At 36.4% G+C, this 25,269-nt stretch overlaps 1 protein-coding gene across 1 annotated transcript in view; it reads right to left on the bottom strand.

Annotated features, from left to right (window-relative positions):
• Positions 1-5,638: 5,638 nt before the first annotated feature.
• Positions 5,639-25,269, bottom strand: part of LOC124171416 (cytosolic carboxypeptidase-like protein 5) — a 37,204-nt gene continuing 17,573 nt past the window's right edge. Inside the window, exons 5-9 of the mRNA XM_046550589.1 lie at positions 25,151-25,256; positions 19,438-19,576; positions 18,634-18,838; positions 16,021-16,242; positions 5,639-10,914 (exon numbers count right to left, since the gene is read on the bottom strand). Coding sequence (XP_046406545.1) covers positions 10,606-10,914; positions 16,021-16,242; positions 18,634-18,838; positions 19,438-19,576; positions 25,151-25,256 — 981 coding nt within the window. The 3' untranslated portion in view covers positions 5,639-10,605. The remainder of the gene's footprint in view (positions 10,915-16,020; positions 16,243-18,633; positions 18,839-19,437; positions 19,577-25,150; positions 25,257-25,269) is intronic.

Consider the following 25,269-nt stretch of genomic DNA (forward strand, 5'->3'; position numbering starts at 1 on the left):
TTCTCGAATTTTAGTGCGTAGCACATAATTTGTCTGATTACGAGTTCATTATTGTATAAATTTTCATGAGAGCACTTCATTTCTTTTATCTGTAAACAGCTGGTGTCCTAACACCCCCTGCCACACGCCTTTTAGGCGGCTTGCGGGGTATTGTGTAGATGTAGATGTGAATAAACTTACTATCTTTAATAACGAGGGTAGACAGAATAGTCACTCATTACGGACCACCTCATCTAAACGATTACCTTAGAACAATTTACACATAAGAACATACTGATAAAAGATATTTCATAACCAAAAAATGTTCGAATGGCCAAGAATTAAAATAGTTTAGCTTTGTAAGAACAAGAATGCAAATTTTCAAAGTAACGGTTTTTATTAATTTCTCAGAAATTGTTAATAATCATGAATAGAGTGTAAAAATATTATAATACATATTTGCATTCAACAAAAACTACAGACAACTAATGCCAGAAATAAGCTTCATAGCTAGCATATTGCCTTGAGTAACACAAGTTGTTGCGTGGTGTCTATCAGATGCCAAAAACGAAAAAAAAAAAATTTTTGTTAATCCACTGATGTAAAAAAACAAAAAAAGTATCATTGGTTATTTCAGAATCACAAAATAATAAGATACACAGAATGACAATGGCTAACTATACACAAAATTTAAGTGGGAAAAGAAAATAACCTGTCATCAATTACATGCCATGCGACTAAGACAGGGTTAATAGGGAAAAAAGCTTTTATAATTCAGTGTCCTCCACGATAATACCCTTGAAACTATTCTATAAAAACTACATCAAGTCTTCTTAGCTTGAAATTTTTGCAAAACACTTCTCCCTACTTCAAAACTGAAGTATGCTTATATTACAGAGTAAAATTACTTTATGTTTATACTGAAGGCCAACAAAATTGACATTATAAATTAATGAAAGAATGAAATAAGGGTATTAGACAACAAACAACTTTTTATTCCTTGTTAAACAAAATTACAAGCATATAAACATTATTAAAAATGATATGATAAATAATTTTAAAATTATTAACAGTTCAAACAAAAATATCTGAAGTTACGAAAAACAGAAACTGACAACATCGGACATCAGTAAATAGCACGAGGAAAATATTTTCATCACAGATGAATTACCATTCATTTTATCACAGACAATCATTGTAATTACATTGATTTCACATAAACATACATCTTATCACATTTATAAACACATCTACATACTAATGCAAATACACTCCCATAAAATGGAATGGCACATGTTTAAATATTCATTGGCACATGGCATTATAAGTTTTCTCAAACATCTTAAACTTGACTTACAAATTGGCATACGAAAGTGTACAGCAAGGATATCTATATATGTATCACAATAAGGTAATTTATAAAAATAAAATAGGCATTTGTAGTGTCTTCCACATTTAGTTGATACTAAGGGCTCTAAAGGAGATTTGTTTTCCATGTTGTTCTCCATAAGCCACCCTAATGTGTTGCTGCCAAATCATAAAATAAGGAATTAGCACTATCTGGCATATTATGATTTCTTTCAATGCAAAACATACACAACATAACTGGATATATTTTCCATAAACTTTGTAATACAAGTTATAAAAAATATTTTTGTCAATTTCTGCAACTAATGCCACTTTTGGCCTTATCCTCTTCACCAGATATCATGCAACTGTTTTACGCATTGGCTCGAAAATTAAGCAGAAACGTTTTTGAACTCTCCTCTCTATTGCGAAGTCCTTAACTTCATTAGTCAATATGATGCTATGAGTAACTAAATAAATTTTGGCCAAGAAGTTTGGAAATTTTGTAATGTATAGTGTAGTCACCTGCAAACTAACGTATCTTATGAGTTAGGTCTATATACACTGAGTATGAAATTTAGAGGAAACTTTGAATTTGTTTAGTTTTTCAGTTTCTTAGCTTAATCTCAATAAGGAAGGGGGCTATGAATGACCAGAGATAGAAATTATTAATGTGGCACAAGTCCCTACAGAACTCTACCCTTCCCATTTTTCTAGCTAACCTTCCAGCCTAGGGCACTAAAGGGAAAGGTCAGAAAATGAGCATGGACATTTTAATTCTCATTTAATCATTCAAAATTTGTATGACTTTTTATAGATATATTCCCATATATTTTGTATTTTTAAGCAGAAATGTACCTGTTTAAAACTCGACGGATGAAAACCTATGGCATTCAAGCTTTGATGGCACAGAAGAGAGATGACAATTTAAAAGTACCCCTCTCAAAGAAATGCAAAAAAAGTTCATGTCCCACACAAGGGAAAATCGTCTCGAGCACGTTGCTCATAGAAGGTATCCTGGATATCATTCAAATTTCTCTAATGCACAAAAGCACATGCAATTTAATCGACTGGTTGGCAGAAGGGACTAAGGGAAAATAGGGGAAGCATACAGAGGTATAAGGTTATGAATATTTTTCGCACACAAATGATTTGTTGTACGGCATAAATAACATGGATATGAAGTGTTTTCCAGTTGAATGTGTACTGTTATCACAGCCAAAAGAAAGCAGGAGAAAGGAGCAAAGTTGAGAAGCTGGAAAAAGAACCAATATGTAGTCAGTATCTCGTTTTGTTTCAACTTATAATTTGATAGTATTGAAACTTGACATGAAATGCCTAAGTCAATTGAGGATAAGCAGCAGGATAATTAGCTACTTCAGGATTAGGAAGGAAACATGTAACAGTGCAGAAGTGGCATTCAAACACTAAAATATTGAACTGTGAGATCAGTGGTTTTTGGTGATAATATGTATTGAGAGTTTCAGAGTAGGTATTCAATTATTTATGAGGCATTACTCCTCAGTCTTCAAAAAATACCTTCATTTTTGCATTTGATTTGGAAAAATGCACAAACATTTTCTTACTTTAAGGAGGAATGCCTTACATCACAAAAACCTGCCTGCAAATAAAAGCTTTGTGCATTCTATGCCACTGAGAGACATATGGGGCCAATAGGAAACATTTTCCTAGAGGCTTTTGGTGTCTTCCCCCTTCACTATCCATTATAAGCTTGAACTTCAGAATACTGTGCAATGGGATAGCTTTATAGGGCCTCAGAGAGGGTCCTAAGGCAAACAGCCTTCTCAACCTACCCCAGGGCTGCTTTGTGTGTGTGACCACATGGGGAAACAAAGTATTCTTAGGCCCAGCGCACACGGTGTGACTGTTTTACAACTACCGTTGCAAACCAGTTGCGCGCGCAACTGTTTTGTGACCTCGACAATGTAATTGAGTGGGGAGGCGCACACGACGCGACTGGTTTTTGACGATCTCAAAACAGTCTGAAACCAGTCACATGCAACCGTGGGCCCGCGGTTGCAGTTGCGTTGCAGACTTCAGATGCACGAGACCACGTGGTGTTTTGGTGGTATTTTGACGGCCGTATAGTGTCGATCTCAAAATGAATGATCAAGAACTCAACATGAAGCTCGTTGGAGCAATAGAGAAGCATGAAGTCCTGAACAAAAACAAACTATCTAACGTCTTTGGTATTGATAATAGCTCACAGCGTCTACTTCGCGTGACTCAGCGATAGTAAGCGCTGACGGCCAATGCAAGAGCTTAAAAAACAACACGTACCGCACTAAATAAACACTCCACTGATTGAAAAATAGACGAAACTGATTTACAACAGCCCTTTGTCATTACACCCGTGTGCAGACAGAAGTTTTGTTTCTGTTGCAAACTGGTTGCAGATGCAACTGATTCCCAACTGTGGTTACAAAATAGTCGCTCCGTGTGCGCTGGGCCTTACTGATAAAGGTGATATCACTCCATTAAAAAAAGCCATGTGTGGGCAGCTATGGGGTACCATTTTACATAAAGTTACTTTGGTCACAGGGGAGGTGTAGAACAATCTAGGACTAAATGAACACCAGACCCATAAACACTCATCAATCTTCTTCAATTCGTTAACACATTGCACACGGATGGCGAGAATACTCGTCATTTTTTTTCCCGAACGTTCCGGACGGATGACGAAGATTCTCGTCATTTATGCGCGTCAACCTAAACAATTTTAAAGCGTACAATAAGTATTCGTGAGTACATTTTCAGTTGTTGTTCGCTATTCAAAATGAAATTATGCATCATAACGTTTGATTGGTAAAGTTATATTCTAAACATTAGCTTTTTAACCATGTTTAAACCAAAGGCATTACGCCCAAATAGGCACATATTTCCAATTTCGGCATTCCTAGGAATTTAAATACCCCGGTACGCAACGTGTTAAGTAATTAAAGGACCACATCACATTTTTACGATCATAAGACAGTAATGATGTGAATGATGGCCTTAGCATAATTTATTATACAATACAATAAAAAGTTTTGCCACGTAGTGTTGCACAGTGCTTTAAACCATCAGCGTGTCAGAAGATGGGGTGGAGGTTTGGCAATAGTTTTCTCCATAAGATCTATACTGTCAACTAAATGCGGAAAACACTACATAGAATCCACCAAGATTTCCAATTTACCACAGCAAACATTAAGAAATCTAATTCATATGAAGTAATGAATCCTTATTTTATACTTCCTCCTCACTTCCAAATTATGAAAACCCGCTAGTGCTAAGAGAGGAGGTCCTAAAAATGTTTTCAGGGTTCAAGTAATAAAGCAATTTATTGCTTATTAAACATACTTTCATTTTTATCATAAATAAGAAGGAAAAAATTTACTTGCATGTTGTTGAATGACTAAATGTTATAAATTAGCATATAAAACCATCAACAGAATAACATCAGCGCAGCAGAGTCCTAACTATTTTTGGTAATGAAGAGGGATCTCCAAAACATATATTCATAGAAATGGTTAATCCAATCTCAATAATTTTCATATAATAAATATTGCCACGCTATGAATGCACCTTTTCCTATGGCTGCATGGAAATAATGGCGGTCATCCAATATTGTTTCTCTGCCAGTAGGGTGGTTTCCTATTATTTTTTTATTGCCTAAATCAAAAGATTATTACTCCTGGAATACGTATTTCACGCTTTTAGATTTTTTAATGACGATATCTATTTTTCGCGATTAAATGAAAAGTGAACATTTTCAAGTGCGCGAAAACGCGACGACTAAGTATGAATGCCGGGAAAACTCCCATGTGACGTCGTTCTGGTTCCCGCTGCCGCAAGTGAGGTGACCTTGGGGCGAGGATGTATGCGCCGCTGGGATGCAGGATGCTAGCAGGTAGCAGAGTACTACTCTGCTATCAGGTAGCGCTTGGCTTAAATAAGGATTATCAATACCTTATTAAACGAAGAAAACTTTCCGACCTTAGCCAGTTTTAATAGGTGATTATTAAGAAATGTTTCCCTGAGCTCTGTGCTTCATGCATGCATTGGTAACCTCAGACGATGTAAAAATCCTATCTTCTTGTGTAGAAACTAGGTTCCTGCAACGTCACGTGGAGTGGCATTGCATGGGCGCCAATCTGGCCTTTTTCAAATGAGGATAAAATTGACCCTTGCCATTCGTTTAAACCGGTATTTCTTGAACCAAATAATTTGTATATTATGAATACACTAATGGTGGGTAACGAATCGCAATCAATGCCTTTCATTTTCTTTGATGAAGGAAACTACCCTATTGTTCATTTACTATATTCCCCAAAAGATTTCACCAACTGTGACTGCTATAATACATTGAATTGAAAACACTACGACAATTCACAGAAGATCAAGTCAATACTCGGTTCAAAATTAAAGCTGTATGCATAAAAGTAATAAGAATTTCCAGGTAACATGGAGAGCTTCAAAGTTGAACAGTTTCTCTTCTTTGTTTAAAATTGAACAAAGAAAAGGAGCTAAAAATATTCACTAGACATACTCAATGATAACTGAAAGTTAGATAAAATATCAATCCTACACCATTCTAGGTACTGAAGTTGTCCACTTGATATACTTATTTTTTCATTATAATGAGAGGGAAAAAGTCTTCAGATTTACATAGCACATCTAGAATTTCTAAAAATAAATCTCCAATAGTCGTAGCAGAGAGAGGAGTATAAAAACAGAAAAATATTGCATTTCTTCATTTTCTACAAATATTTCTACATATTTGGTAAGTAAGGTGATTATGTATTACCATTTATGAAGTCCATCTGATTGTACCACTGTAATTAATCATATAGCTCTTAATTAAAAACATGTGAGTCTACATATACAATATTGCAACAATTACATACAGTAGAAGTCCGCTAGAACAAGTAAGGCCTATTGCAATGGTAGCACTATATCAAGTGATTTTTTTGTTGGTTGGATCATGTGGAAAAGCATAGGGAAATCCATTCCCAATTATTTTTGTATAATATATATTGCCATACTATCAATGCACTTTTTGCTCGGACTCCATGAAAATAATGGCTGCCTTCCAATTTTGCTTCTCTACCAATTGTTCTTTAACTACATTTTCCAAAAGATTTCACCAACTGTGACTGGTATAATACATTAATTGAATTCACTACGACAATTCACAGAAGATAAAGTCAATTATCAATTAAAAATTAAATCTTTATGCATAAAAAAGTAATAGCAGGTTCTTGAGTATGCAATGGCATTAAAACATCAATTTTCCCTAAGAAATTACCTAGGATGCATAAATTTCAGGAGACAACCCCACTTAACTTCAACTGCTTAGTGCTTGGCAGTGTGGTTACTACATTTCCCAGCCTGCACACTATCATATTTATGCAATATGCAATTAAATTTTAGGTGTGCATGTATAATATCTCAATAGCAAATTTCATTCAGCACGTAAACAAACTAGTGGTTATGAGCAATATAGTCTGATAGGAAAATAATTATGGCAATAATATTATAGCTTTTACTCTATGCATATCTATAGAGCAGAGGCTTCTCCTCAAACACCCTCAAGAAGTTTATGATGAAATTCTTAGGACATATTTTAGATAAGGAGAACATTTTTGTAGTGGATTTAAGATGGGCATGAGTAGCATTTAATAAATTCCAATATCAACCCATTAGCTCACTTGCAGAAAATAGTCATTGAATATTATCATGATGAATTAACAGAAGAAGTAAACTGGGGTTCATCTATAGTAAACTAGCCATAGGAAAAAAAATAATGGTTAATCATCAAACATTTTCCACAGGGCAGATTGTTTCCTCACACAATTAACGCAATTTCATGTGCTCCACAGCTTATTGGAATGCAAATGAGATCGTAAAACACCCATAGAGATCCCATTAGCAGTGGTGTTTGGTTATATCATGCCACACAGGCGACTCAACCTTTGGAGTCCAGAGAACATCAACAGGGACTAGTGAGGTACGTAAACTGGTGACAAATGCAGATGAATAGAGTCAGATAGGGTGCTAATCCACAGCAGGTCTTCTAATGGGAGCTTCGATAGATAATTAAGAACTACAATATTGAGTTATTTTGATAAATTTTTTTTATAGAGAATACTCCTCAATATTAACTTTTCACTCTTAGCATTTAACACCCATGGGATAGAAATAATGCTCTACGCAAGATTGAAAGGAGAATGGATATAAACAAGGGCAGGGAGGGGTGATGATCTGCTTGGGCTGATGGGAGCATGGACATTTCACTAAGAAAGATGGTCGGATGATGGGTGCATTCAGGACAGCTGTGGAATTGCCCTCTGAGTGTGATAGCTATGTAGCAACTCAGTGGGGGTACTCCATCATTTCTCGGAGAGGTCTTTATGTCCACTACTTGCCCGGGCCCTCTACGCTGATTAGTGGGAGTTCAAGTATTGTTTCAAAGAGGCCATAGGTATATTGCATAATGATTAAAAAGCTCCACTCTGCTCAAACAACTTTTCTCATTCAGTGAAGCCGAGAATATGATACATAGTGGTCAATTTCCCATGAATTCAACCAATCTGTAGACTCCGTTAGAGTGCTCAGTCATTTTTTGAGGCTGTTTATTTGGGTTACATGGGTGAGAACTATCTGCTGATTGACAGGGGTTTATGATAACAGGAGGATTGACAAGTATTAGTTGGAGTTTATAAAGCAACTAGATTTTTTTAAATTGGAATTTCAAAGCATTTTTTGATAAATTATAGATAGATCCATCAATACCACTGGGTTAATAAATCTAATAAGGTATTTTTTCACCATAGAAACTGATTAATGACACATATTTTTCTAGTTATTGGCTTTATCTATTATTCTAACATAATTCTATCTAATATTAACATTGAAATATGGATGCATTTGCTTCTGGATTAAAAAAACTGCTTAAATGAGCAAAAGTGTCTACTTTTTGTGACATAATAATTAGACAATAGTGATTTTTTAAAAATACATAGGCAAAAACCACTTCGCACAATAACGAGTGATTTTCCACAGAGCTTCAAAACCCACAATAACGGACTTCTACTGTATATGCCTTGTGCATGCAAATAGTGAGAGGATTGGATTCCTTGCTGTTGAAAAAAAAACTTCCGTAATTTCAGAATGTACTAACGTCAATAAAATAATTTTGTAGAGCTAAAAGACCATGGTCTACAAAAGTGAACAATAGTGACTAAGGTGAGGAAAGAGGAGGCAGTAGGTAAGGGAAAGCAGGCGAAGGTTGGAAAAAGATGCTAGGGGTGGAAGGGTGGGACTTGTTGAGGGATTGACAGACAATCCGTGTAAATATTGGACAATCAGCACTCTACTGCATTGAAAAATTAGACACTTGAAGACAATATATAAAATTCTTTCTTGGTTGAGAGAGTATCTTGAAAATGGTCCCAAAGAAAAGATCATGTTAAAATTCTTAGGTAGCAGCTTATGCTATTATCTGCTAAAAGGGACACACAACAATTCTGAGAGCCACCAATATTACTTATTGACTTTGAGGAAAAACTAGTGCATCACATTCAATGTATTGTATCTCACATACGCATACCATCAAGTCAAGAAAAAGTTTTTAAAATCCTGGATTTCAGGGCAGTAATCATAAAAAAACTTTACATATTTTCAAAGTGCTTGGAAGTTCAGGAGTCCAATGTGAAATTAATACAGCACTACTTATTTTCAATATTCGCAAATGTTAAAGTGAAACTGCTTAAAAACAAAAACAAATTAATGATACACTGCCTAAAATCGCTTTATCACGCACTTCCTCCAATGCAGATTAACTCCAACAGCACTTACAGTGACCTGTCCTTGTAACAATGAAGCAAAGTAAAAGTTTTGGATTGAACACTGCATTCATAACATGCATTAAAAATTAACCCAATAAATCAAATATTCAAATAATTTGCATTTTACAAATATGTAGTAAAATCTATTACCAATTACTACACTTGAATAGACTATTATGAGTTAAGGTAAGTTCCTCCACTCAAAAATTAAATAGATAAAATTTTCTGCTAACCTCACACAGGGAATTTAATTAACATGATGAGTGTTGACTCATGCCATCCAAAATGCAACACAAGAAACTTATGAAGCCTATTTTGAATACGAAAATCAATGGCTGGAATTAGTTACTACACATAAATGACTCATGTGAATTAGAAGTACACAAATGCTTCTTTTCTTTAAAAGTTGAGGAGCTCCCTTTAGAAATTGATCACCTTCGAAATATTAAAGAGACCAGCACAATTGGACCATGCTATCATTCTGTGCATACTTAGCATATCATGATACCACATCCATCAGAAAATGATAAATTTGTAATAAAAGGGAAAACGTGTTAACATTACATTGTTAACTTCACTTAAAAATTCAATGACCAAGGATAAAAAGCCTAAAAAAACATGCCAATAGGTTATAATGAAAACAAGAAAAATTGAAACAAACTAAGCAAAGAAAAAATATCAATAATTTAAGTGCTTAAATATTTCACATTTTACTCAGAATCAATTTTCCTGGGCATTAGTTCACCTGAGAAAAATATTTGGTATGCTTTCTTCTACAGAAGAGCTAAAATAGTATTCCTGCTAACCCCACAAGCAGCATTTCATTTACCATGAGCTGGTTATGTACTCACGCTCTCAATGAACTTAAAATATAATTTTAAATAAGCAATCAAAGGGTGGCATTAGTTAAAAAAATAAATGATTGTAAAATTACAAAGAGTAGTTATTACACTTCTCATTAAAAGATGATAGGTCATCTCTCATACAATAAAATCTTTGAATAATAAAGGACTAATTCCTTGGGCTCTCCTTCTGTTTACAATATTCAGATCAAGATATCGCATTCACTGGTGATATGATTAAAATTATATTCACCACAATTCAAGTAGAATAAGGTCAGTGCATACAGATTCTTAAAAAAGACTAAATGATAATGAGATTGCATTGATAAAACATAACACTAATACAATTAAAAAAGAAGTAAGCTAATATTATCCTTGAATCTCTCTGTTTCCTTAATACATGTAAAAAAGCATGGACCACTGATTGGAAAAGAAGTACTGAAAACTTCCCAGTTTAAAGCTAACTACTCCATTCACGTTTATGAACAAATTTCCATCAAGAGATTATTTTTTCTGCAAGATTCATCCTCAGCAATTCGTCAATAGCCGTAAATGAGTTTTCTTTTAGTTATTACCACAAAAAAACATTAAAAAGGAGGACAGCAAAGTTTATCATCACCATTGAGTTTATCATTTGGAGGCTCAGATACCCGTAATACTGCATCAAATTTCTGGGTTGCCAATTCCATTACATTCTTCGGCAGTTTCTTCTTCACACCAGCAAATTCTTTATTAACAGAGACAACAACAAGTGGCCGAATACATACCCTAGGAACTGGCTTCGAAAGGACATGATTTTTTCCCTTACGATCTTTAGAAACATCCTTCCCCTTGCTCTTCTTAACATCTGGCCTATGAGCTAGCTGCATCACTGGCCGGCTTCCATCTACTCTGACCTGAAATAATACAGGAAAAAAAACTGACAACTTTTCCGAACACAAGTCGTGAAGCAATAATTAAGTTAGAAAAACTTCATTAGTTACCTAATCAAAGATACATGATAGCTGATGTGGATGGGAGGACTTAAAGGCAAAAATTACTTAGCCCTATCATGCCGAATGCCACACATATTCAGCGAGGATTTACTTTGCAAAAGAACGAAAGCCTCATCTGTGCAGCGTCAATATTCCAACACAAACAAACAAATTTACCTAGTGACTTCGAGAAGAACAGAAGAAGAAAAGATCAGAGAAGTGCAAAGACTTTAGGAACATAAGCCTGAAGACACATGCGTTGAAGATTCTGACAAAAATCATTTACTGGAGAATAGAACGAAGAGCAGAAGAATTCCTGGATGAGGATCAATTCAGATTAAGGAAAAGCAAGGGCACAAGAGAAGCAATTTTGGCTCATAGGCTGCTCATAGACAAGAGAATGGAGGAAAACAAATCAACTTTCATAGCATTTTTCGATTTAGAGAAGGCATTAGTTGACGTGGAATGGAATTCAATGCTTAGAATTCTGAAAGAAATCGCAGTGTTCTACAATCATCGTAGAATTGTTCATAGTTTGTATAAAAACCAAGTAGTGGTGATGAAATTTGGACCTACGGTGCAGAAGTAAGAATAAGAAAAGGGGTGAGACAAGGGTGTGGACTTTCCCCCTTAATTTTCAATGTTTACATGGAGAAAGCCATAAGTGAAATGAAGGAGAAAGCTTTGGGTGTCAATATCCGAGGAGAAAAAAATTAGTATGCTGTGATTTGCTGACGACATAGCAGACATAGCCGAGACAAAAGAGGATTTGAAGAAGACTTTGACAAATATGGAAAGGACAATGGCCAGATATCAGCTGAAAATCAACAAAAAGACTAAGATATTAGGTTGCAGCAATAGAGAGGAGGCTAAGATAAAGATTAACCTAGAAAAGCATAAGCTTGAATAGGTGAAAGAGTTTTCTTACTTGGGAAGCCGAATTACCAAAGATGGATAAAGCAAGAAAAAATAGTCAGCAGAATAGCGCAGGAAAAGAGGGCTTACTACGAAAAGAATCTTCTTACAGCTGAGAATACACGCAAAGAAGTAAGGAAACAATTCATAAGATGCTACATATGGAGTATGTTTCTCTGTGGAAGCGAGGCTTGGACGTTGAAAGCAGCAGAGAAGTCAAGAGTGGAAGCATTCGAAATGTGGCGCTCCAGAAGAATGATGAAGATAAAATGGATTGACCGTGTAAGCAACGAGGAATTGCTAAGAAGAGTGGGAGAAAAGAGAAGCGTCATAAAAACCTTAAGCAGAAGACAGGACAACTAAGTTGACCACATTTTGAGGCACGATGGCCTGATGAAGACTATCCTGGAAGGAAAGGTGGAAGAGAAAAAGGGCAAGGGACGGCCCCGAATGAGTTATATAGGACAGGTTATAAAGGATGTAAAAGAGAAGAAATATGTCACTATAAAAAGGTTAGTGGATAGGAGAGAGAAATGGAGAGCTGCATCAAACAAATCTTAGGATTGTTGACTGATGATGATGATGAAGAAACAAAAGCCGTGTATGCGCAGTGCGGGGTGGAGGAAAGTGACCGCCTTGGATGCATTAGACCCAGCTACATGGTCACCCCTAGAGACCTAACTTAGAGTGAGTCCAGGGCCTTCCTTGACCGCTCAGATAGACTCTTTCCTCACCCGTCAGTGCGGTCAACTACTGCTATTTGCAGTGTTTTTTTCCAAAATAATATTTGTTGCTTTTATTATAAATCTAACCTTAGAAAAGAATTCTTCTTTTTTCGCTTATCACATGGAAATTTCAATTGGAGCTCTAGCGTTAATATCAACGGAGTTCAGATCAGTTCCAAATCAGTCAATATGGAACAGAGATATATTAAATCCGTCAATATGAAAGTTAGAACTTCGTTTAAAATTTCTTCATGCTCAGAAAAACACAGTGAATTAATTTCATTTATAAAAAAATCAATGGGAACAACAAATATTAGTTTATATAAAACACAGATATTTCATTTACCGAAGCTTTGAAGGAGTCTTTTAATCCTTCTAGGGTCTTGGACAGCAGCTGAGTAAAGGGATCGACATCCTACTGAGTTGGGTCCCAGCCTTAGGACGGGTGCGAGCCTCTGCCTTCCGTCAACGCGAGAGAGATTTGTACAGGAGAGTGTAAAAATTTTCAAGGGACTCGTAACATGGAAGAATTTTCCTCCACGAGGCTATGGCACGGAAGGGTTAAATTTGTCCAAGAAACAACTGTTTCAAAGTTCATGTTTTCCTCATCAAAGGCAACATTTTTTGCAGTGCCACTAAGATTAATACAATAACTTGCAAATTTACCATCTTTTGGCTGATCAAAGTTATCGAATCTGGCAGTGGGGTAACAATATGTTCTCAGAATTTTCTTTCTTCATCACACCAAACTTAATATTAGATTGCAGAAAAAAGGCTTTCAGCTTTTTATAAAAGTGAGAATTTTGTGCCTTTAGATACAAATCTTCACCAATTTCATCAAATGAAACATTTTTAAGAACTTTTGTAAAAGACATTATGGGACTATTTCATCCTTTTTTGGCATGTCGGGACTTTTTCTGATTAGAAAAAAACTTTTCTGGGACTTTTTATTTAAATGTCAAGCCTAAGGTCACTTTTTTCAAATCAAAAGCCACCCGCTGAACCAATCGATCAGTGTAAGAGATCCTAGACCTGATTGTGAGCGTGAAATCTCAAGGAAATGGCCATGGAATTAATCAGTGACGTTATGGCAAAATTAACAGTGCCGGAGCACACTTTTCTTAACTTTTTTAGAAGTGAAATACATTTTATTCTGTGTGTTTTTTTATTACAAGTCATAATTTACATTTTATTACAACATTTTTGCTTTGGTTACGAATGTATATATTAGAAATTCTGAGGCAACAAAATTGATATAGGTGTTACCATATAAATGTGTGCAAGAGACGCACCTTTTTCTCCCAGAAATTGCAGCTGAAAATGGGGGTGTGTCTCTTACACGAATTTCTTATCTCCCCCCCCCCCCCCACTTCCCTGGTCATGAGTCCAAGGGGAAATGAGTGGCCTTGGTTTTCAGTGTGAGTCAGTCATCTGAAACCCTAGGTCAAAAACAAGTGGGAGGCAGGGGAGTTTCTCCTTTAGAAACATATTTTTAAAATGCTCCTGTTTGCTTTTTTATTTGCAAGCATCACGCCGTCACTTCGATACCTCAGAGGTGAATATGGAAAAGATCGCAAAGGGTTTTTCACTCAGGAGGGCACGCTACATTTACAACCACGAGTGGGCATCCTGGGGCATTTATACTACAAATAGTAATCACACATCAAACGTAGAGAAACGTGTAGTTTTGAAGGACAATACCTGGTTAATGGTAAACATTGCCCAGTAATTTCCATTACGCTAAGGGCCTGATTTTTCACAGATTGTCTTCTGATGCTACTATGAGGATTACTCCAATTGAAAATTATGTTGGTGTTAAATCCTTCGGATTAAAGAATTCAAATGACTGTGTACATTGTTAGACTACATGGCAGATAAAAGAAATCGGAAATGAAGTGAAGAGCGCTGAAGTAGAGGTCGAGGGGAAGGAGCGCGGTCCCTCTGTCTTTCAAGCAGCAAGGCTACGAGCAAAGGAGCAAGGGAAGAACACCTCCGATCTTGCATGTGACGTCGTTGCCTTCAAAGCGAAGGGGAGAAGACGCAGCAATGTGATATATGCAATTGGCACATCAGAGATTTCTGATTCGACCATCCCTAGTAAGCATCATAAGGTTAAGACTACAAGTGATTAAGTACACCCTTATCTCCAGCACCATACATATCGTGTAAATTTAGCTGAAATATGCCATATAAATTTTTAGCATTGAAAGTGGAAATTTTGGTAACTGTCGAAAGTCCAGGCATACATCTGCAACACTGAGCAATAGGATATAAAAAATGCGGCAACATTTTTTTTATCTTTAGCTCCAAAGTTCAAAATAGAGGTGCGTCCCTTACCAGGGTGGGTTTCTTACATGCGTTTATACAGTATTTGACTATTATGTCCTTTGTTAACCATTGCCGGAACGATTTTCCAGCACCATGACACCACTGGTATTAATGTGATTGATCAGAAAGCTGATGGTCACCAGCAGACTTCTGCAAAAGCAATAAAAATAGGCAAAACTGGCTCTCCTAGTGCAGGTTGCATGACCATCAAGGCCAAAAATCTTTGACTGAACTCTGGAATGGTAGAATATTTTAAAATTGCAGCAATTCCTTTTCCGCTACTATTTCTAGACTAGTATTCCATGATTTGTAGGTGACCATCAGATATGTATACAGAGAAATATAGGATTTCTGGAGTCTCCTAATGCTCCTGGCTAGAGATTGTGAGAGACCAAGGTGCAATTCACTACATCCAGGTTTACAGCATTTACAACTTTGCTACACACAAATGCCAATTTTTACCAACTTGGTCAAACATACCAACTTGTAGGCTTGTTTAACTGATTGATCATCATGATTTGCTGATATTTTTTCCAGTAGAAAGGAGAATGTTTGATAATTGATAGCCTGGGTATTGGCATGTGGAGAAGGGAGAACAAATGGCTGTGGCGGAAAGGAATTCATATACTTGTGAGGGAAACAATAGCAGAAGTAGTTTCAAAGAAGGAATTAGGGGCACTGTAAATGATTTAATAACTGATTGAAGTCGGAGATGGGAGAGACTAGAGAGTGATATAGAGGATAAAATGCATCTATGGGAAACTCATGAGGATTAGGATTTCAGTATTTTATGATTTTTGCAAAAAAAGTAGTAAGCACTATTTAGAGTGGCAAGAGTTGTTAATTTAAATTAACAAGTAACAACAGCACTTTTAGTCTTTGAGATAAAAACCATATGTGGGCTCAATATATGAAGATAAGAATACTGCAATTTCCATCAACAAAAGACGACATTAATTTTAAGGATGATTAGCAGGTCTTTACAGAAGAAGGATAATCGAATACTACATTTACACACAAAATGATGCTGATCATAAAAATTCATCAAAGTGCTACCCACCTTGGAAGCCACAGATAGGTTTCTGAATGATGCCAAAGCAGCTAAAGTTGCAGTTGGCCTATAAAATATAGGCACTGGTTTCTTATGAGTAACTTTGCAACACAGCTCTCTCTGTATAGTTTCCCGTATTTTTGATAGGCATTTTAAACTGGAACTGGTAACACGACTCCATGCATTGGGACCATTCAAGTCCAGGATTGACTGTAAGACAGCTCTTCCTACCTGTAATCACATGAAAAAATATTCAAATGAGCACCAAAATACATGGTACAGTTTTTGAAGTCCAGCAAACTCTTTCTAAATACAAAAAAATTAATGGAAGATGATCATCCACAACTTGAGCAAAATATTTCATGATATAACAAACTAGAAATGTCTTAATAGAGTTAATTGAAAATTGCAATGATTGAAAAAAGACAAAAAAGACACCCAATTTTACTCCACTCAATACACACTGCAACATTACATCCCTGGTACAGTCTTGGACAGAAAAACCATACCACCAATAGGCCGAAGATTTGCAATACTTGCAATTGTTTAATTTGCTAAGTACCAATTTGCAGCTTAACTGACAATGCAGCGGAATTACACTCCCGCAATTGAGAAAGACAAACTTAATAAGGTGGGATGGAGGGCGTTTAATATCCAACAAGTCATAAAGGGTTTTATAGCCCATTGAGGACAATTTTTTGACCTGTTATTTTTATGATGGGGTGGTCATGAGTCTTGGTCCTTGTGTGAGAGAGACTTCTCCGCAGAGTAGAGTTACGAAGTATTCTGAGGCCGTCTTTTTCTCGGTAGAAAGCATTTTTGTGTGTATTCCTGGGTGGGAAATGAGAGAATACAAAAACCATTTCATCGTAACCATTAGATAATGCATAATTCACAGTGTCTGGCGATATCTGGTGGAAATGTTTTACATCCATGATATTTAGATAACGCATTAAGTATTTTCAATGCCCTTGTCAATCACACATAGGTGGGGTATCTGGGTGGTGGCAGCAGAAAGAATGTTTGGCTAAGCCAATCATCGAAGGGTCCCAGGTTCAAATTTTGGGTGAAGCCTTCGGACACCCCGACACATTAAAATCATCAAAGTGCAAGGTGGCTAAGAGTAAAGAACTGACCTCTAATGCTGAACAAATGAAATTCATACTCTGTGGCTTCATCTGGGGGTAAGCTGTGCCCTCACCTATTGGAACTAACCACTGGTCTGAAGCACTAGGTGATCATTAGTGCCTCTCAACTACTCCACCAGTCAAGGGCCATAATAAACTAGAACATTGAGGAGAACTACGGAGTTTTTGAGAATTTGCTAGAGCTAATGAGAATCTCAGGTGTAAATCCAAGAAAAATGCACTCTATGCCTGGTCATCATCATTGATTGGTGGAATTAATTTTCCTTTTTGTTTTATGTATTACATACAAGTTCCAAAGATAGTTCTTTTGTTTATTTAATCCCCTTACATAATTTTATGATTGTGCCTCACTTGTGATTGCAAAAAAATGTTACAAAAGCCATTGGCATCCTTTTTGCTACTTCATTATAAATCTACTGCATGCATAGGCACTAAATTAATGGATGAACATATCAATAGTACAGAAATATGCTCATTATTTTGTTGAATGAAGCTGTTTTTTATAACTAAAGCCACTTATCAAGTCAATTGTGATGATAATAATCAACAGCACACATTGAAAAAAAAGAATATCAGCTATATAGAAGAGGCCCCATGAGAAAAGCATACAGATTTCTCACAATGTAATTGTTACCCGTGAGGTATCTTAAGTGTGCTCATAGCTTGGCAAATTTCAACATCTCATTTTTGCATAAGATAATCAGGATTACTGCGAATTCAGCAACCCAGTCCTTAAAAATTATGTTAGCATGCCAATTCATTTTTCCCCTCCAAGGTTCTTTCCTTTGCTCTACACAAAAGGTCTTGGTTCGACTGCAGGGTGAAGAGGGGAAGCAGCTGAGCACCGCCATGACCAGGGGTACCTCACCATAAGAATCGCAGGTCATAATATCTATATTCGATGGATTTCAACCCTTTTTGACGAGCATGGTAGGGAACCTCACCCTATTCACAGAGTGCTTGTGGTTCTCCACACTGGAGATTTGGTCAAGTGGTTGCCGAGTCAAAACTTTTGGCTCTTAAGTGGTTAGATTTTTCTTGCTCCGAAATACATAGCTAGAGTACAAGATACATTATTATTTAATCTCAGTAATGGACTAAGTGTATGTATACAAATAATACACTTTTTCTTTCCTTATTGACTGCAACAATCAATTCTTTAACTATAAAAACCAGCATTTCATCGATTTAATGGGAAAAAATTATATATTTTCTTACATTTCAAAATGAGGGTTTGTACTTAAAGATTTATGTAAGACTGCTGAGGGCTTTAACCACTTAAACTGAGCTGAGGAGGCATATTCTTACACTTAGACTAAGATGTCAATTGGAAAATTCAATTGGTAGCCTAAGTATTACCACAATCTCTATTCCTGCCTAGAATGGAGTTCATGCATTATCGATAGTTTATTTCCCAATAAAGCTCTTTCACAGGGTCAAATATCATTTAAAATATAGCAAGTACAATATTTACCCCTTCATAGGTTGGAGTTGAATACTCAGAGGGTACAAAGCTGATCCAATGTTTGGATTCTAGTCTAAATACTCGGCGGGGAATGCATGTTTCCACATGTCCTGTGTTGTAGTGAGCTTCAAACGTATAAGAATAAACCAGTCCAGTTTGGCTCATAACCCAAACTCGACCTGCTCCTTCACGACTTCCATTTCCAGATTTGTCCCTGGAACAAGAGAGAAATTACCTTACATTTTAACTCACCACATGGGTTCACCTGACTGCAAAAATTCTATGATACAGATTAACATTACTGAGAGAGAATTTGGAAATCTTTCGTTATCACCCATTAGCACTCCATAATCACCAACGATAATTATGATTAAGTTTTAGAAATTTAAAACTGCAAGCATTCTTTGAATATTTACAATAAGGAAAACTAGCTAGGCAGAGGAATATTATGATACAACTAGATAATCAATTTACTGCATCAATCTTTTTTATAAATATCCAGGAGGTTTATCCTAATATAAATGAGCGTACATTGTTAACTTATTTTAGGAAGGAGGGGGTATTTGACTATGCATAACGGTTTTTCTTAGACTGAAAGACCACTTATTTTACAGCCATGTTCCATTCCATTGTCTTTACATTTTGTGCAAGTCTAACTGCATCAATAAAAACTTCATTTCATTTTGATGGATATAAAGTTAATAACAGCTCCTGAATTAGAAATGTTATCAGGAAGTTACTATTTGAAGTCATAATGAAAAAATTATTTCATTAAATAAAATAGCATTCAAAAGAAAAAAATTCAATACTTACTTCAAATGCATTGATGCCTCACTGAAGTCACAGGCATTATACAAGAAACCCTGGCAGTTTATTTCCATTAGTTTGGCAAAAACACGGACCTCAATGCAGTCTTCAAGTTTTGGAAAATTATTTCCATAAAGAAAAAATCCTGCAGAAAAAATTGGAAAAATATTGCATACGTAGAAATATTAAATTTGGCATTAAAATATGTGAATTACGCAAACTAGTATTTATTCTGTTAACATGTTTATGTTGAGTTTACACTCCAGTGGCATTTCGTTGTTCTTTTGTTATGTATCATTCTCTCGTGTACTGCTGTGCACTTGTAGCCTTGTTCTCTCTTCTTGTCTGTCGTCCGTGCAATAAAGACGTGTGTGTTCCGCCCGACGTTTGCCTCGTTCTTTCAACAGGTTATGGGCCCAGACAGCCTCAAACTGCGTTAGTGATCGTTATAGGCCTAACTTGCGTTTATTGCGTAGACATTGGTTTCTTTGAGTGAAGCTTGCATTCTAATCCGTATTTTTCAAAATATGGCAAGTAATACTGCGCCAGCAATTGAAAAATTATCGGGCATGAATGACTATAACTCGTGGGCCTATGCTATGGAGATGTACCTTGTGCATGAAGAGTTGTGGGATTATGTTGCCGGGGTTAAAATACCGGAGAAAGACTATTCCGCAAGACTCGAAAAGAAAGCTCTGTCAAAAATAGTACTTATGATACGACCAGAGCTGTATTCGTACACGAGGAAGGCAAAAACCGCCAAAGAAGCATGGGATTCGCTTAGAAATACTTTTGCACCTTCTGACGCGAGCGGTAAGAGACTTCTTCTGAAGAAATTATACACGTCAAAGCTCCAAGACTACCCAGATATGGAGGCGTATGTTGGTGGTGTCATGTCGGTGGTTCATAAGTTGTCAGATATGAACTACGACACTGACGATGAGCTAATTGCCTACGTGCTCATTAACGGTCTTGGTGAGTCGTATGACGCTCTTTCAACGGCCCTTGACAACTGCGGGAAGACCCTGACATCAGCATTTGTCAAGTCAAGGCTATTGGCAGAGGATGCTAGGCGAGGAGAAAATAAGGCGGAGGCAGCAGCCTTAGCAGTAAAGAACCACGGGAAGCAGCAGTACAGCCGATCCGAGCCCGCGCAGACGCAGAGGAGAACAACGAATTCCAGGAAATACAAGTGCAACAAGTGCCAAAGATTCGGGCACAAGGGTTCCGAATGCCGTACCATCGTGAGGAGCCAGCCTTCCCGGGACTATAAAGAGAAGGTTTCAGCTTTCCAGACAGCGATGGGCGTATCATCAAGAAAAATCGGTTGGTATTTGGACTCTGGTTGTACTGAACATATGTCAAACCAACGACATCTTCTGAAGAAATTTATTCCCAGAGAAGGATTAACTGTAAGTGTTGCAAATGATAATACCTTAGATTGTAAGGGAATTGGTATGTCAAATGTTCATATTGATGATGGTGCTATTACAGTTAATAATGTGTTGTTGGTGCCTGGTCTCTCAGCTAATTTATTGTCAATATCCCAAATGGCTAAGAAAGACTTAATTCTTGTGTTTTCTGAAAAGGGATGTGATATTTATCATAAAAACAATGTATTTATTAATGGCAGAGTTAGTGGTACTGCTTCACTAGTGGATGGTTTATACAAATTAAATGAAAAGCTTCCAATGAAAAGTTTTAATGTTAACCATGTAGAATCTGTTAAAGGTAATGCTTCAGCGAAGTTGTGGCACAGGAGACTTGGTCACATGAGTCCAGAAAGAATGAAGCAGTTGTCCAAGATAGTGGATGGCTATGATTTTACAAGTGGTATCCAGAGTCCATGTATAAGCTGTTGTAAAGGGAAACAGGCAAGGAAACCCTTTCATTCTCAAGGTAGCAGATCAAGTGCTGTTTTGGAATTGATTCACAGCGATGTTTGCGGACCAATGGAGGTAAAATCAGTTAATGGTGCTCGATTTATGCTAACGTTCATTGATGACTATTCACGCAAAATATTTGCTTATTTTTTGAAAAGCAAAGATGAAGTCACTCAAGTTTTTATAAAATTTAAGGCCAGAGTTGAAACAGAAACTGGTCGAAAAATAAAGACATTGCGATCTGACAATGGAGGTGAATATGTCAATAAGAATTTTAAAGATTTCTTGACTTCAAATGGAATCATGCATGTTCTCACAGTTCCCTATTCACCTGAACTTAATGGAGTTGCTGAGCGTGCTAATAGATCAATTTGTGAAATTGCAAGAACCATGCTACATGATACTGAATGTCCCAAGTATTTGTGGGCAGAAGCTTGCAATACTGCAGTCTTCATAAAGAATAGGTCCCCTCATGCTGCTCTCACTAATATTACTCCTGAAGAGCTATGGTCTGGTAGAAGGCCAAACATTCAAAATTTTAGAGTGTTTGGGTGTAAGGCAATGGTTCATATACCAGATGTTAGGAGAAAGAAATGGGATGTAAAGAGTGAGCAATGTAGATTTGTAGGTTATGCTGATATATCTGGCTGCTACAGGCTGATGAATAGCAATAATGAAGTTATTGTTGCCAGAGACGTTATCTTTGACGAAAATAATGAACCAAGAGTTGATGTGTCTGATAACTCTAATTTTGTGCCTGTAATGGAATTGTTAAGCCATAATACTAAAGGGGAAATGGGAGCTGAAATGTCTTCAGAGGGAGACACACTTTCTGAAAGGAGGTATCCCTTGAGAGAGAGAAAATCAAAGGTTTTCCCTGATTTTGTTACTTACAATGTTCAGGATTTGAATCTGTTAACTGATCCACTGTCCTCAAGAGAAGCCCTCTCTAGACCAGATGGAGACAAATGGCATGCGGCCATGCAAGATGAGTTAAAGTCCCTAGCTGAAAATGGTGCATGGTCTATTGTTCCTAGATCAGAGGGAGTAAAGGTAGTACCTTGTAAATGGGTTTTCAAATTGAAGAAGGGAATAGATGGGAACCCTGATCGATATAAAGCTCGATTAGTTGCGTAGGGGTTTATGCAAGCTTATGGTATCAATTATGAGGAAACTTTTGCACCTGTAGTTCGTGTTGAAACATTGAGATTATTAATTGGGATAGCAGTAGAATTATCTTTGCAGATAGATCATCTTGATGTCAAAACTGCTTTCCTCAACGGGAAGTTAAATGAAACTGTATTTATGGAATTGCCTGATGGTGTTAAATGCAATGAATCCACAAATAGTGTGGCACATTTGCACAAAGCTTTGTATGGTCTGAAGCAATCTTCCAGGGTATGGAATGAAACTATTCATAATGTTCTGATTGAGCTAGGTTTTGTTCAGTCTAAGCACGAAGCTTGTGTTTACTTTAAGAAAGATGGTACTAGTATTTTAATTATTGCTTTATATGTTGATGATTTGTTATTGTTTCACAATGATAAAAAGGAAAAAGATGTCATTAAAGAAAAATTAATGAAGAAATTTAAAATGCAGGATTTGGGCAGAGCAAAAATGTGCCTTGGCATGAGAATTTCTCAGAATAAATTTGATGGTAGCATCTCTTTGGATCAAAGCCATTACATTTATGAGTTGTTAAACAGATTCGGGATGCAAGATGCTAAACCAGTAAACACTCCACTTGAAGTAAATGTTAATTTGAAAAAGAATGACCCAATGTTACCTAAACCTGATGTACCTTATCAATGTTTAATTGGCTCATTAATGTATCTATCTGTTTGTACACGTCCTGATATATCTTTTTCTGTAAATTATTTAAGTCAATTTAACAATTGTTTTTCCAGTGAGCACTGGAGGAGTGCTTTGAGAGTACTAAAATATTTAAAGCACACTGCTAATGAAAAACTTGTGTTTAAGCCTACAGGCAAAAGCATTACTGGCTATGTCGATGCTGATTGGGCTGGTAATCATAATGATCGAAGGTCATGCACTGGTTTTGTATATAAATTTGCTGGAGCTGCCATCAGCTGGAGAAGCCAAAAGCAGAAGTGTGTTGCTCTTTCAAGCACTGAATCCGAGTATGTAGCTCTCTCCGAGGGATCTCGAGAAGCTGTATACCTTAGATACCTAATGTCAGAGTTGTTAGATGTTGTGGAAACTGTAAAAATTTATTGTGACAATCAAAGTGCTATCAAATTGTGCCAAAACCCAGTGTTTCATGCAAGGACAAAACATATTGATGTTCGATATCATTTTACTAGGGAATTGATTGAGAAAAATGTAGTGAATGTGGAGTACCTACAAACTGATCTAATGGTGGCAGATATTATGACTAAAAGTCTATGCAAGGTTAAACATTCAAAACTAAAAGACTGTTTGGGACTGTCTTGATTTCTTGTTTTGTGTAAATTGTTACTTAATTCACTGCCAATGTCCCTAGAGTGAGAGGGAGTGTTGAGTTTACACTCCAGTGGCATTTCGTTGTTCTTTTGTTATGTATCATTCTCTCGTGTACTGCTGTGCACTTGTAGCCTTGTTCTCTCTTCTTGTCTGTCGTCCGTGCAATAAAGACGTGTGTGTTCCGCCCGACGTTTGCCTCGTTCTTTCAACAGTTTACTCATTCACTAGCCAATAAAATGAAACTATGTACTATGCATGGATGTAATTCACTCTAGTGTTCCCTGAGGTAGGTCATTAATAGTTTTTTTTTCAACTTCTGTCATCGTTTTACCTTCATTAATATCAACTTTCCTCTGTTAACATCTTATACAGGGTCCACCTATGAAACAGGATGATTAAATAAATTAAATGCTTGATGAAATAATTTTTTTTTATATTTTCATTTTTTTCACAGTTAAGGCATTCTTGCAGCTTGGCCAGGAAATTTTGCATAACTTCTCGTAGCTGGTTGACAGGTATTGCCACCATCTCGTCTTAAGTCTTAAGCTTAAGAACAGAAGTTGTATCTCAGCAAATGTTCATCACTATTTCCATTTTTTCCTATTTCATGTGCCACAATCCATTAACTGTAAATATTTATTTGACACACACATTAGTATGAAGTCTAAAATTAATACTCTAAGCCTTCCCTAAAAGCCTTTTATGATCACAGCGGCACATAATTTGATTTGTGAAGGTGGCCTCAGCACAATTTTTCCCTACAGGCAACCTAAAATATTCCTATTTAAATTTTTGTTGTTAAAATGTAATTACAGTAGGAAACAATACATTTATTATTATGTATATGGACTTTCACAATTCCAAATATCAAAAATAAAAAAATCAAGTATCTTAGGGTAAATGTAAACAGAGGAAAATAAAAGGAGAAATGAACTTAGGTGTGAACTCAAATAAAAAAACTGAAACCTAGCTCAGCCATCAAGAGGAAAAATTCAATACATCCATGCCAACATATGTGCAAGACTCAAGGACAGTGAAAATATATAATTATAAGAAAAAATTCTGAAAACTGCAGCCAAACACTTAACTTATGAGTTCCTCCACTGCTATTGTAACCAATTTTATCACATGAGGGCCATCTATATTTTCACATGTAACTATATACAGAAAAATTTTAATTCCTTCCAACAAATTTTTGAATAAATAGGAAGCAGTAAACTAATGACTGACTCACCCATCTTTATTATTTCTGGCTGCAGTTTCTCATGTACTGAAGCAGGATTAATACCACACACATGTAATGATTACCTGCTGATACTATTTAATTTAGTCTGAAAGACATGCAATAAAATTTCAATGGGATAAATCCATACCTTTGCGAGAAGCATGACTATGAAGATCAAGATACAAAAATAACCCAGAAGTTCTGCTTTCTATAGAGCAAGCACCCAAGTCTTTTTTTTGTTCAGTTCCTTCATCCTGCAAGAAGACA

This window comes from Ischnura elegans, chromosome X (assembly GCF_921293095.1).
Source record: "Ischnura elegans chromosome X, ioIscEleg1.1, whole genome shotgun sequence".
Taxonomy (NCBI): domain Eukaryota; kingdom Metazoa; phylum Arthropoda; class Insecta; order Odonata; family Coenagrionidae; genus Ischnura; species Ischnura elegans.